The sequence below is a fragment of the Poecilia mexicana genome, unplaced genomic scaffold (genome assembly GCF_051168715.1).
Source record: "Poecilia mexicana isolate PSO_F unplaced genomic scaffold, ASM5116871v1 scaffold_13, whole genome shotgun sequence".
Taxonomy (NCBI): domain Eukaryota; kingdom Metazoa; phylum Chordata; class Actinopteri; order Cyprinodontiformes; family Poeciliidae; genus Poecilia; species Poecilia mexicana.
Window position 1 is genome coordinate 17,106,252 of NW_028263382.1, and position 11,247 is coordinate 17,117,498.

The window sequence follows — 11,247 nt, forward strand, 5'->3', positions numbered from 1 at the left end:
CAGACCAGCAGAGGGGAAAAACAGCACTACAGAGCTCAAACAAAAATGAAAAAAAAAAAAAAAAGAATAAATGGGAACATCGGAAAACAATTCATGGAGTGCTCTAGGAATTGCAGTGCAGCGTCCTTACACCTCCTGAAGTTCCTGGATTTTGGGTCACAAATTCTCATCTACAACACAAAGAAAAGCTTCTCTTGCTTTGCAGCGTGAAAGGAATCTTTTAGCGTCTTATGCAGTCTTGGTAGGCATCTGCTGGGAAGTCATTTCACTTGGCATCCAGAAGGGTCATCTGTGTATGTGGCTGGTGTTGAAAGTGTTTTTCTCTGGCATATTAGAGAACATATACCATAAATTGTTACATTTGAAATATGCAGTTCCTGGTTTACAGAAACTATATTGTGGTTGAACTGGGTTGGCTGCAAAGTAGCTCAAGAAAACCTGGTACATTTAAAAACAGGTGAACAGGAAACCATCACTGTCAGCCGATTTCCAGTAAAGTCTGGGGTTTAGCAGACTCCACCTCCCTCACTCACAACATCTAAAATCCTTTTTTTTTGCACATAATGCAATGGTATTTGTGAGGTCCTTCTTCTCTTTTTTAAAATCAGCCAATCCTCTTGAAAAATAATATTGACTGGCAAGAAAGAGAAAAAAGATTATCATTTTCTGTTTTGTCCTAAACAACCTAGACATCAGCTTTGTGAATCAATCAAAAGTCTTGGTGAACAGGGAGAAGAGACACACGGCTGGAAGTTAAAGTTTTTGACAAGAAGTGTTTTCTTTTCATCTTGTGAGGAAAATTGAGAGTGATGGTTGGAGGGCATGGAGGGGGGTTGGGGTATGCCTAGCCTGAACACCCCGGTTGGTAATATATGCAACCCTATTGTATTGAATCAATGCACCATGGATTAATGGGGGCTAGAAGGAGCAGGCGGCTACAATGGGGAGGCTGCAAAATGAGATCTTCTGCCTCGTGGTAAGAATCAGTAAGAAAAAAAGTGAAGACCCAACAGCACCATTCAGACTCTTATCCAAGGGCAACAAAGTTTTTTCAAAGTTGATATCTTGGTTGTCATTCCTTTGTTACTTTTCCTCTACCAGCTGCAAATAAGGACCCAAGGACAGATAATTGAGTTGTTTTTTTGTTTTTTTTTACATCACATACAGACATATGTGGCTACACCCAGCAAAAGGATCTTCTGCTTCACAGGTTGCGGTGTTGCCATGTTCACTCTGATTTGCTGTGGTTTTGAATCGTGACATCTCTCTAAAAAAGTTTGATATCAGGAAAAAGCCAGAACACTGCAAAACATCCTCCCTGAACTAAGGTAAGACGGTTTGATTAAGCTCTACTGCAGATGGTTCGGATTTAACAGACCCTCAAGAGATCGCAGAAAAGAGATATTCAAGTAGAGTGGAAGGTAAAAATTAGCTTCTGTTTAGTTAAAATAGTACAGGCAAAATGAAACTTCTAGAAAAAAAAGATAGGATAGGAAGAAAAAAAGAAATGCGACCCCATACTAGTGTTTTATGCGCTCAAGTCATCAGTTTGACACCTGCTGAATACAAACTGGTGGGATGGAGGGAGATGCTGTTTACAGGCCACATGCTTTGTTTCAGTGTCTCTGGGAAACACTGAAACAAAGCATGAGACTGTGAGAACATCCAGGCTTATTGTGTTTGTTAAAAAAAATGAGAACAATAAGAAGAAAAGGCTGAGAACAAGATGAGGAACGAGTGGAAGTGGGACGGGGAAGATAAAGACAGAAAAAAGGAAACATCTTATTAAATGATATGGTTTGGTGATAATCAACATGTTGATGCAAACTCTGTTTTTGGTGTTCTTCCAAACTGCAGATCCAGACACTTTTTTGGACAATGGATAATTTGCTAAGCAACTGTCTGAATTTTGAGTCTTGCTTCTAGACCTTCTTGCCTACCGACTCATTATGTCACAAGATAGAGGAACCTGCGGCAGACGCCAGAGACAGATGTTCTGGTCCCTGTTGCTATGTCTTCTGCTGTCACCATGCATGGGGTTCTTTCCCAGCTTCTGGTCCAAAGTTTTAATTCTGTCCTTTGACTCATACACACACCAGTACATCACAGAACAGGCCATCATCAAAGTTTCCCTGGAGGTCCTGAGGGACACCACAAAACAGCGTGACCTCCAAGGAGAGAAAAATGTGAGGTTACGTTGACTTTGCTTATTTTCTGTCTTTTCTGGATCACATTGTGGTTAAATAAGAACTGATTGTGATAACAATATATCAGCTTACATATCATCAGAAGGCACCAACTTTTTTTTTTTTTTTTCCTGTCAGATTTACCTTGGCCGTGGATTCTGGAGAGCCGTGAGAGACGTGGTGAACTCCAACGCAAACGTGGACCTTAAGAGCGCCACTAAAGATAACCCGGTTTACCACTTTGACTCAGAAAGAATTGACGACTCTATTGCGAAGCTTCGGGAGTTCTGGACTCGGATTATTCTCTCAGTACGAGCCAAAGAGTACGCGGGCGCCCGTCACAGCTTGGGTCAGTTGTTCCATGCCTTACAGGTACAAACTGAACCTTGGATCGAGCTGAGATCTGATAATAATCATAATACTGTCGTCCTCACCGTTTCTGTTCTTTTCATTTTTCTTAAAAGCTATTTAGTCTTAGGGTTTGGAAAAATAAAAGTTGTTGTTTTTCTTCATGGTGAAACAATTTTTTTAATATATATATCAGGATTTCTACAGTCATAGTAACTGGGTGGAGATGGGCAAAAAATCAATTTACCTGCATCTCCTGCAGCCAGATGAGCCTGCTGTTCCTGTAGCTAAAGGTAAGGCGTTCAGATCTTTAATATGATAAAAATATCACTTACATCAAGATAAATGGATATCTGCTATTAATGCTATTTGTAAATAGCAATGTATATTTTTTTTTATTCTGCATATATAATAAAATAAAATATAATTCACAATGAAAATTAGAAAAGTACAGATGGAAATGCAATTTTTCACTTTTTCTTGTGGATACTCATGGTACAGTATATTGGATATATATTATATATATATATATATATATATATATATATATATATATATATATATATATATATATATATATATATATATATATATATATATATATATATATATATATACAGCTAAGGTGCATATTGTGACTCAGAGCTTCTAGTAACTACGGTGTGTTGTCAGTGATATTTGCAACTGAAATTGAAATGACTGCACAAATGAATTTTGTTGCTTGTTATGACCAGTAACATGGCACACTTTCATAATGGCACTTAGTACTTCTAACATAGTATTCTACTTTGCGTGTCACTAAAGAGTTCCTTCACAGCACACGCTGCATTAAAAACAGGCACTAAATCATTATTTTAGAATAATGAGGAATATAAAGTTATCATCTATGTTTCAACTATTTTAGTTACATCTGAAAATTTGTTTGTTATGCTGGCAGAAGATACACCAACCTGTAAGGACTGCTTCACTCTTACCTGCAGAAACAATCTCCTACCAACTCTGAAAAACTCAAACCTGCTCACCACCGGGTACACCACCAGCAGCTCTTTTCCCTTTAAGCCTAAAGGTAAAAGTTCATGCACCTGCAGTTCAGTGGGTTCCTTCTTTTTTTCTTTTTTTTAAATTGTGAGGTATTTATTCATTCTTCCTGCTCAGCCTGTGACCTCAGCAGAAACAACCTTTCTCTTACAGGCAAATGCAGCCATGGAGGCTTTTTTGACAAAAGTAGATTTCTGAGTGCCACGGGGGGGATCAACAAAGACACCACCTCATCAATCTTCTCCCCTCACCATTACCTCCATGTGGAAGCTGCAGGTTTGGCTGCCATAGCCACCCAGACTGCCCTGAGAGATCTTAAAGACACTGTGGGCCCCAAGGCCTTCCTGAAGTAAGTTGAGACTAATCCTATGAAATGCTCCAAACGCCTAATGCAGTTCTCTCAGTACTACTGTATGAATCAATGAAAAACATCCGCTGACAGGCTCTTCAGCGTGAGGCAGGCTCCTGCATTGGTGTTTGTCATGGACACCACAGGCAGCATGTTCGAGGAGATCACCGCCGCCCGACTCAGGGCTCACTCCATCATCCAGAGCCGAGCCAGCCGTGCAGAGCAGCCTAGCACCTTTCTGCTTGTGCCCTTCCATGATCCAAGTGACCCCACTTTCACTTTATGTTGACACGCTTGACAAGAAAATGGAGCTGTAGCACAGCAACTTATTCTTTCATACAGTTCACATCTTCATCTTTTCCTCGGCTTTACAGACAGCATGACAAGTAGGCACGCTTAAGGGGAAGCATAGGGGAACTTGACATTTAAGTACGGCAGTTGTGTGTTGGATCATCATGACATCAACACATGTCTGTCGTGTATGTAAAAAACTAAGCACTTCTGCTCTAATTGAATATTAATAATGCAAATCTTGTTTTGTGATATTTAGAATATGAAAATGATCAAATATATAATTAAAACCAAGGGAATGACTGAAAATGAACAAAGTTTAATTTCTGATTACCTTATTTCAGTAAATTCAAGGTAAAATATGAGGGTTTGATTGATCTGTCGTCACTTGCCTGGGTTTTATCTGCAAGGTTTTTCTATCTTCCTGATAAAAACGCATCATCCACCACAGCTACATGACCTTCTAAAGCTTTTTATCCTGCAATAATCACCAGTTATCCTATTATTTTTCAAGGAAAAAGCCAAATCATGAAAGTATATACATTATCATATCATATTATTATCATATGATGCAGAACAATAAAACACTCCCCTACCCTAACCCACTTCTTTTTTATGCTTTCTTAGAACAACAGATACAGAAAAAACAAATTGTGTAACTGTTAAAGTAATTTAGTATTTGGATCGCATTTGTTATAAAGTCTTTCCTTATAACTTTAATTTTATTGTTTTCACAATAATATATTTCTTTAATTTTAAAGAATTTGGACCAGTTTATGAAGCTGATGATCCAAACCAGTTCATGGAGCACATGGAGACCCTGATGGCTCTGGGAGGAGGAGATGAACCAGAAATGTGTTTTTCTGCCATTCAGGTAAATTTAGAAACTAAAAAATTCAGAGTAAAAAGAACAAAAGCTCATCATTATTATAATATGGAAGCCCTACTGGTGAAATTGTATTTATAGTGACAATACATCCTAAAGAAATATAGTTAATCTTAATTAAAAAAAAAAAAACGAGTGAAGTTAGAAATTATTTTTATGTGCTATTTTTTTGTAAGTCACTCTTTCATGCTTCTTTGAAGGACACGTAGATTCAGTAACACTTTGATAACTCTAAACAAAAAAGTGTTTGTAGATAATGTTTTATGGCATTACGAACACTATAAAGACCCAGACCTGAGTTGCAAAGCAGTTGCTGACCAACTATTCTCTAGTTTTCCTCTAACTCGTGCGTGACAGTCATTTGTATTAAAATCTTCTCTGTCCAATCTGATTGAAGTTGAACTACTTGGCAGAGAGGAAGTGGCTTAGATTATCTGGCCCTGCAAATCTTGCAAAAGTCGAGCTGCATTCAAAAGAATGTCACACTGTCTAGGTTTTTAATTTAATAATTTTTAAAAACCATTTATTGTCTCATATAATGTAGTTGAAACATTATCTTGGAGATAATGTAGCTGAAAATGATAATAAAACAAGTTTGTTTATTTTCCTTTTTTACTTTTTATTCCAAACTTTCTAAACTAAAGGCATCATATTTAAACTTTGAAATATATTTTCTTTTATTTGTGCCAAACAGTGTCTAAGTAATAAGTAATGACTTTCTATGACTGTGAAATACAGATGCAGGTCTCCTTTTTATCCACACGATGGCAGTGTTTGCCAATGTCGTTTGATGTCTGACTTTGTTTCTGCTCAACACTCAGTTGCCAGGCTTTTTGAAGAAGAAGTGAGTTCTGCACAAAACAAAAATACACATGCTGACGACCTGTGTGTGTGTTCACAGCTGGCCCTCAGTCGCAGCCCACCGGAGTCTGAAATCTTCGTGTTCACTGACGCTTCTCCCAAAGACGCTTATCTCTTTGATGCTGTGAAGGCGCTCGCGCTTGAGAAACGGAGCAAGGTGGGTTCAACTTTAAAGAAGAGACTTTAAAAAAATCCCAGCAATGGAAGCGTTATTGAGATCAACAGATAACTAAATGTATAACAAGTAAAATATTTTTACTCTTTATAAAAAAAATTATTAATATCTGACTTCATTATATGTGGGGAAAAAATCTATTATTATTAAATATGTTGGTTTTTTTTTGTTGTTTTTTTATAATTTGACCTGTTGCTCAAAATCATTCAGCAGATTTGACACTGTTAGAGACAATGTGATTGGTTGAAAATTAAATGGCTGTCCTGGGAAGCCAATCAAATGTTAGGAACAATATAAAGCGCAAAAAAAATCCAAATAAATACCGAAAAAAAAATAGTTCGTGATTATTAAATAATTTAAATATTTCAGTATTTGTACAATTAAAATATATTTAAATAATTATGGAAATATCAGTATTTATATTTATGAGCCACATTATTTCATTTTTTTAATGCTGTGTAGGCCTTGAACAACAAGGCTGAAAACACAAGCAGACAGCTACAAAGGAAGAGGTATTTGTGTTCAGCTTTGTGGTTGGACTTTCTGCAGATAACATTTCTCCTCACTGAAGAGCAGACACAGAAAAGCAGTAGGAGGAAGAGAAGCAGTAAGAAACCTCTGTCCCCCGATCGCTTCTCTCTCTACTCCTCCCTGTCGCTCGTGTCAGGAGGAATGGCTGTATTCACCACCAACTCTGACATCCACAACGTCTCCACCATAGTGGAGGACAACACTGCTGTGGACAAGGTAAATAGTTAACTCCATATTGTTTTTAAACGTATCACTCTTCCAGCTGTGAATCAAAGCTGCATACCAAACCACTCTCTTCTTCTCAGGTGACCCTCTTCCGTGCAAAAAGTGATCCAGAGTTAATGTCTGTGCATTCCTTCAGAGTTGACACCTCAGTAGAAAACATCATCCTACACATAACGGGCACCATGACTGAGTGTATCCTCACCAGTCCGTCAGGTAATGTTTGCACGGTTTCCAAAAGTGTATCATCCAATGCAATGTCAGGAGAACGTATCTGAATATGGAATTCTATGTCAAGAAGCATATTTTTCTTCTCTTTCTGAGTTAAAAGTCCACACAGTTCACCACCTCCTTCTTAGAATTCCTTATGAATAAATAAATATGTAAAATGTTATTTATGTAGGACCTTTCAAGCTATAGGTCACAGAGTTGTCCACAAAAAACATCAAAGCCAATAAACATAAGTACATTGAATAGTTAATTAAAAGCTGTTGAAAAACACGCTTTTTAAACTCATAGGGGAGAGTGTTGCAGAGTCCTGTACCGTTGCTGAGAAGGTTTTGTCACTTCTAGTTTCCAGCGTTGTATGTGGCACAACCAGCAGACAGTGCTCACATAATCTTAGGGATCTGCTAGAAAGTCCCAACATACATTCTCGTGATTGGCCATTCAAAGCCCGAGATCCTAAAGTCTACCCTGAGGAGTCAGTGCAGGGGGATGAGTGGTGGTGCGATGTGACAAAACTTCTGTGGTTTGGTCTGAAGTCTGGCTGCAGTGTTCTGTTCAACCTGAAGATGGCTGAGTAACCTGTTAATGTCTTCTCAATTTTCAGACAAAAGACAATCCATACTGAGAGAGCAAGGCCATCTAGCAGAGTTGGAGCACTTCCAGGGTTTTTATCGTATCAAACTCTTGCCTCCTGTTGAGGCTGGTCAATGGAAGCTGCAAGCCAAGAGTGACGATCACCTAACCTTCACTGTGATAGGTAAACAAAAACATATCTACAGTATGTTTTAACATGACCGGAAGTGAACTGTCAGTCTAAGAAATCTTTGTTTTCTGATTCATACTACCAGGTGACAGCAGTGTAGACTTCCTGTACTACTTTGCCACTGTGACTAATAATACACACCCAGGTCTGGCCAGAGTGGAGGGCAGTCCTGTGGCAGGTGAAGCTTTGTTTATTTACTGGGTGTTAATGTGTCTCTTTAAAAATTCTGCTACTTTAATGTGTGGTTACCATATATTATATATACATATATATTTCAGGTGCCCCAGCCTTCCTGGTGCTCACAGTGACGGGCCAATCTTCCCCTCCAGAGGGGTCGTTTTATGCGACGCTGCTTGGTGCTGAAGGAGAGAGTCTTCAGGAAGTGAAGCTGAATCAGTCTTCCTCTGTGCCCGCCCACGGCTTGGAGGAGCTTGTGGGCTTCGTGGACTACGTCCCCACAGTTCCCTTCAGTGTTCAACTTGCAGGCTTGGACAGCAGAGGGAAGAAGCTGGAGAGAGTTTCCACAGAGAAGATTCAGCCCACTCACGTTCAGATAAAGGTTAAAAAAAGGGTTATTTTTAATCAATTTGGTATAGCTGAGTTGATTTTCACTGTTTCCATGCTTCTCTCAATCTAAGTTAGTGCTAATCTCAGACAAATGTTCAGAAAATTCCTGCTTGTTTTCAAAAACAGAATATTTTAAAGTGAGTGTAAAAAAACAATCAAGAGTTCAAGAGTAGAATAATTCGGTTTTTGTTTGACCAGTCAAACAAAAATTCAAGGTTATCAAAACTTGCCAAGATTCCATAACAAACACTAAAATAGCCTTTTAATTTGAAGCCGATCTAGGGACCTTTTCTAGCCATTACCAAATAACTGGACATGTAAATAAACATGTCCAGTTTTGTCCATTTACAGTAATTTAGCTCTATAGTTTTAATAGTTCACTTATCACTTTGTGCATCTCAATCTCCTCAGATGATGTCGACCCCCCAGCTCGTACCAGGCCACCACACAGTGGTGAGCTTCACCATCTACAACCACGGTCCTGCTCAACTTTTTAATATAACAGCTGACGATGACTGGGGTTATCTTCTGACGAGGGGTCCACACAGGTACGCAGACAGAATAGAAATGAATCTGCTGAAGGGATATTGTTTAACTCTATGTTAGAAATTGTCACTCACGTTAATGCAAATTTGGGCTTTTTGTTAATCAGGTTGTTTGTTAAGGAACAAGGCTCTTCCGATGCAGAGGTGAGCCTCCTCACTCCTGCCACGGCTCAGGCTGGAGCGACTGTGACGCTCACGCTCACTGTTCACGCACTGAACTCACTGGAATCAAACTATGCAGTGGCATTTTTAACTGTGGTCCCTTTGGTGAGCAAAAGAAAGTATTTGATTCATACTTTCAGGCGTTAGTACAGACTCCTCCTTGAATGGTCATTGCCATTGCTTTCTGACAGGATGCTGACAGATCTCCACCGTCTTGCTCTGCTGCATGGATCCGGTCTGACTGTCCGGCGGATTGCACCAAGTCCAGCTGGAGAGCGTCTCTGGTCGTGTCTGACGATGTCCACTCTGGCCTCGCTGCCCTCCAGATGCAGAAAGGCGGCGGTGTTTTGACAGTTTTCAGCAAGCCGCCACCCATGGAGGACAGCTTTGAGGAGGCCCTGCCCGACCTGGAGCATCAACGCCCACACAAAAACAAAACAACCGGCCACCATCGGCATCACCACCACCGCACAGCCAGGTTACGGACAGGGGAGTCCCCTCTGAACGTGTCTGAGTGGAGACTGGCTTCATCGCAGCCCCTGTGGGTCGTGTACAAGTCCAGCTGCTGCTCGGCTCAAGCCGAGCTGCTGGTGTGGGACAAAGCTGGAAATATGAAGCGCTGTATTCTGACTTCTGACCAGCAGAGGGGACAGAGTGACACGACCACAGAAACCAGTGGAACCGGACGAGTAGCACTGACGGGCATCGTTTTCCTGTTGGTGGGCCTGCTGTGGTCTCCTCTGATGTAGATCTATGTGATTACAAATGTTTTGCGGCTAACTTCAAATAAATAAAAGTATTCAAATAAATGCTGATAATGCTTTAATGTGAAACGAATAATTATAAAATGCACCAAAGCACCACATTATAACTTTCCTAATAGGTTATGAAAATGTTTTAAAAGTACTAGATGGTACATTTTAGTGCGAGAAGTATAAGGTAGCAGTTCGAAGCAGGAAGATGGAGAAAGATAAATAATTTTAGCACCTCCCACACCTATTGGCACCACTGGTAAAGATGTGTAAAAAGCCTCCAAATACATGAATCCTTTGTTGCGACAGCATGATCTCTCACCGCAAACTTCTAATGAACGTAATATTTCATTTGAACACACTTATTTAGTGCAACAGGAAAAAAATAATGCTTAATAATTACCTTTCAGAACATTCCTGGTTTCACACTTATTGACACCTCTCCTGTTAATTCTTTGAACAGCTCTCTTTTACCACTAGAGCTTAATGGTCTCTTTTTACATGTAAAGTTATTGGAGCCCACTGAGCAAGGGAGATATTTCTCCATTCCTCTTTCTACAGTGTCTCTAACATTCAGATGTGTATTTTCTTCCCTTCAGGTCATTCCACAAATGTTCTCAATTATCTAGCTTTGGGGACTGAGATGGTGATGGAGCTTTTGCTTTCTTTCTGTTAAACCTTTTTTTTTTGATTTGGCTATTTTGACAGCTTTCCTGTCAAAAACCCAACGATTACTGATCGTTGCGTTCAGTAATCCCAACGATCAGTTGGGTCTCAGAAACTCTCAGGTGTTTCAACGAGCCACACACTCCAAAAAGATTTTACACACCTTTAGGATGGAAACAGGTTCACAGCATCACAGATCATCAAAATTCACAAGATAAACTAAACTTCAAAGTAATATTTACCTTTCTGTGTGTTTGGTTAATATTGGTATGGAGTGAAAGGTGGCTAATAAAAACAAATCACACCATACTCCCTAACCCCCACCCATTGAGAACAAGGCATATTTATACTCAAATCTGTCCGTGGATGTGGATTCTCAATCAGTCCAGTTCGTCCTTTGGTTAATGCAGATCTCTTGACTCGCATTTTGCTGCAGTACATTTGACACAGCACATTTCCCTTGTGCAAAACAGCTAAACAACATAATTATTAACTATTAACATAATTTTATCCCCCTACAATATCTTTTCACATCACTAATTCTCTTTGAAGGCAAAGCAGATCCATCCATCCAATATAACAAAAGGATTTATGAGTTCTCTATCTGGAATTAAAAGCCATTGCTACCAATCTCAATGTGCCCACCTGTTGAAGTGTGTTGAAATGAATGGGCAATA

The 11,247-nt window shown here is 39.5% G+C and overlaps 1 protein-coding gene across 3 annotated transcripts; it reads left to right on the forward strand.

Moving 5' to 3' along the window:
• Nucleotides 1-589: 589 nt before the first annotated feature.
• Nucleotides 590-9,961, forward strand: vwa7 (von Willebrand factor A domain containing 7). Of its 3 annotated transcripts, none has more exons than XM_088011797.1 (17): nucleotides 590-1,328; nucleotides 1,858-2,186; nucleotides 2,325-2,558; nucleotides 2,731-2,827; nucleotides 3,472-3,600; nucleotides 3,726-3,921; nucleotides 4,015-4,184; nucleotides 4,974-5,086; nucleotides 6,000-6,116; nucleotides 6,711-6,881; nucleotides 6,971-7,103; nucleotides 7,720-7,872; nucleotides 7,964-8,056; nucleotides 8,157-8,437; nucleotides 8,857-8,993; nucleotides 9,098-9,257; nucleotides 9,344-9,961. In XM_088011797.1, exons 2-17 carry the CDS (start codon nucleotides 1,950-1,952, stop codon nucleotides 9,899-9,901), a joined length of 2,979 nt encoding a protein of 992 aa, XP_087867923.1. In that variant the 5' UTR covers nucleotides 590-1,328; nucleotides 1,858-1,949; the 3' UTR covers nucleotides 9,902-9,961. The 3 variants fall into 3 exon arrangements, with proteins under 3 accessions (XP_087867923.1, XP_014866127.2, XP_014866126.2); XM_015010641.2 differs by having other exon boundaries at nucleotides 591-1,421; nucleotides 6,684-6,881; XM_015010640.2 differs by having other exon boundaries at nucleotides 591-1,328; nucleotides 6,684-6,881.
• Nucleotides 9,962-11,247: the final 1,286 nt, after the last annotated feature.

What these genes read in the sequence shown, in the direction of transcription:
- vwa7 (XM_015010641.2), top strand. Translation starts at nt 1,950, where the DNA reads ATGTCACAAGATAGAGGAACCTGCGGCAGACGCCAGAGACAGATGTTC. An exon ending in ACCTCCAAGGAGAGAAAAAT is followed by an intron (nt 2,187 to 2,324) that starts GTGAGGTTACGT and finishes TTTTCCTGTCAG; the next exon opens with ATTTACCTTGGCCGTGGATT. An exon ending in CGCTTGAGAAACGGAGCAAG is followed by an intron (nt 6,117 to 6,683) that starts GTGGGTTCAACT and finishes GACTTTCTGCAG; the next exon opens with ATAACATTTCTCCTCACTGA.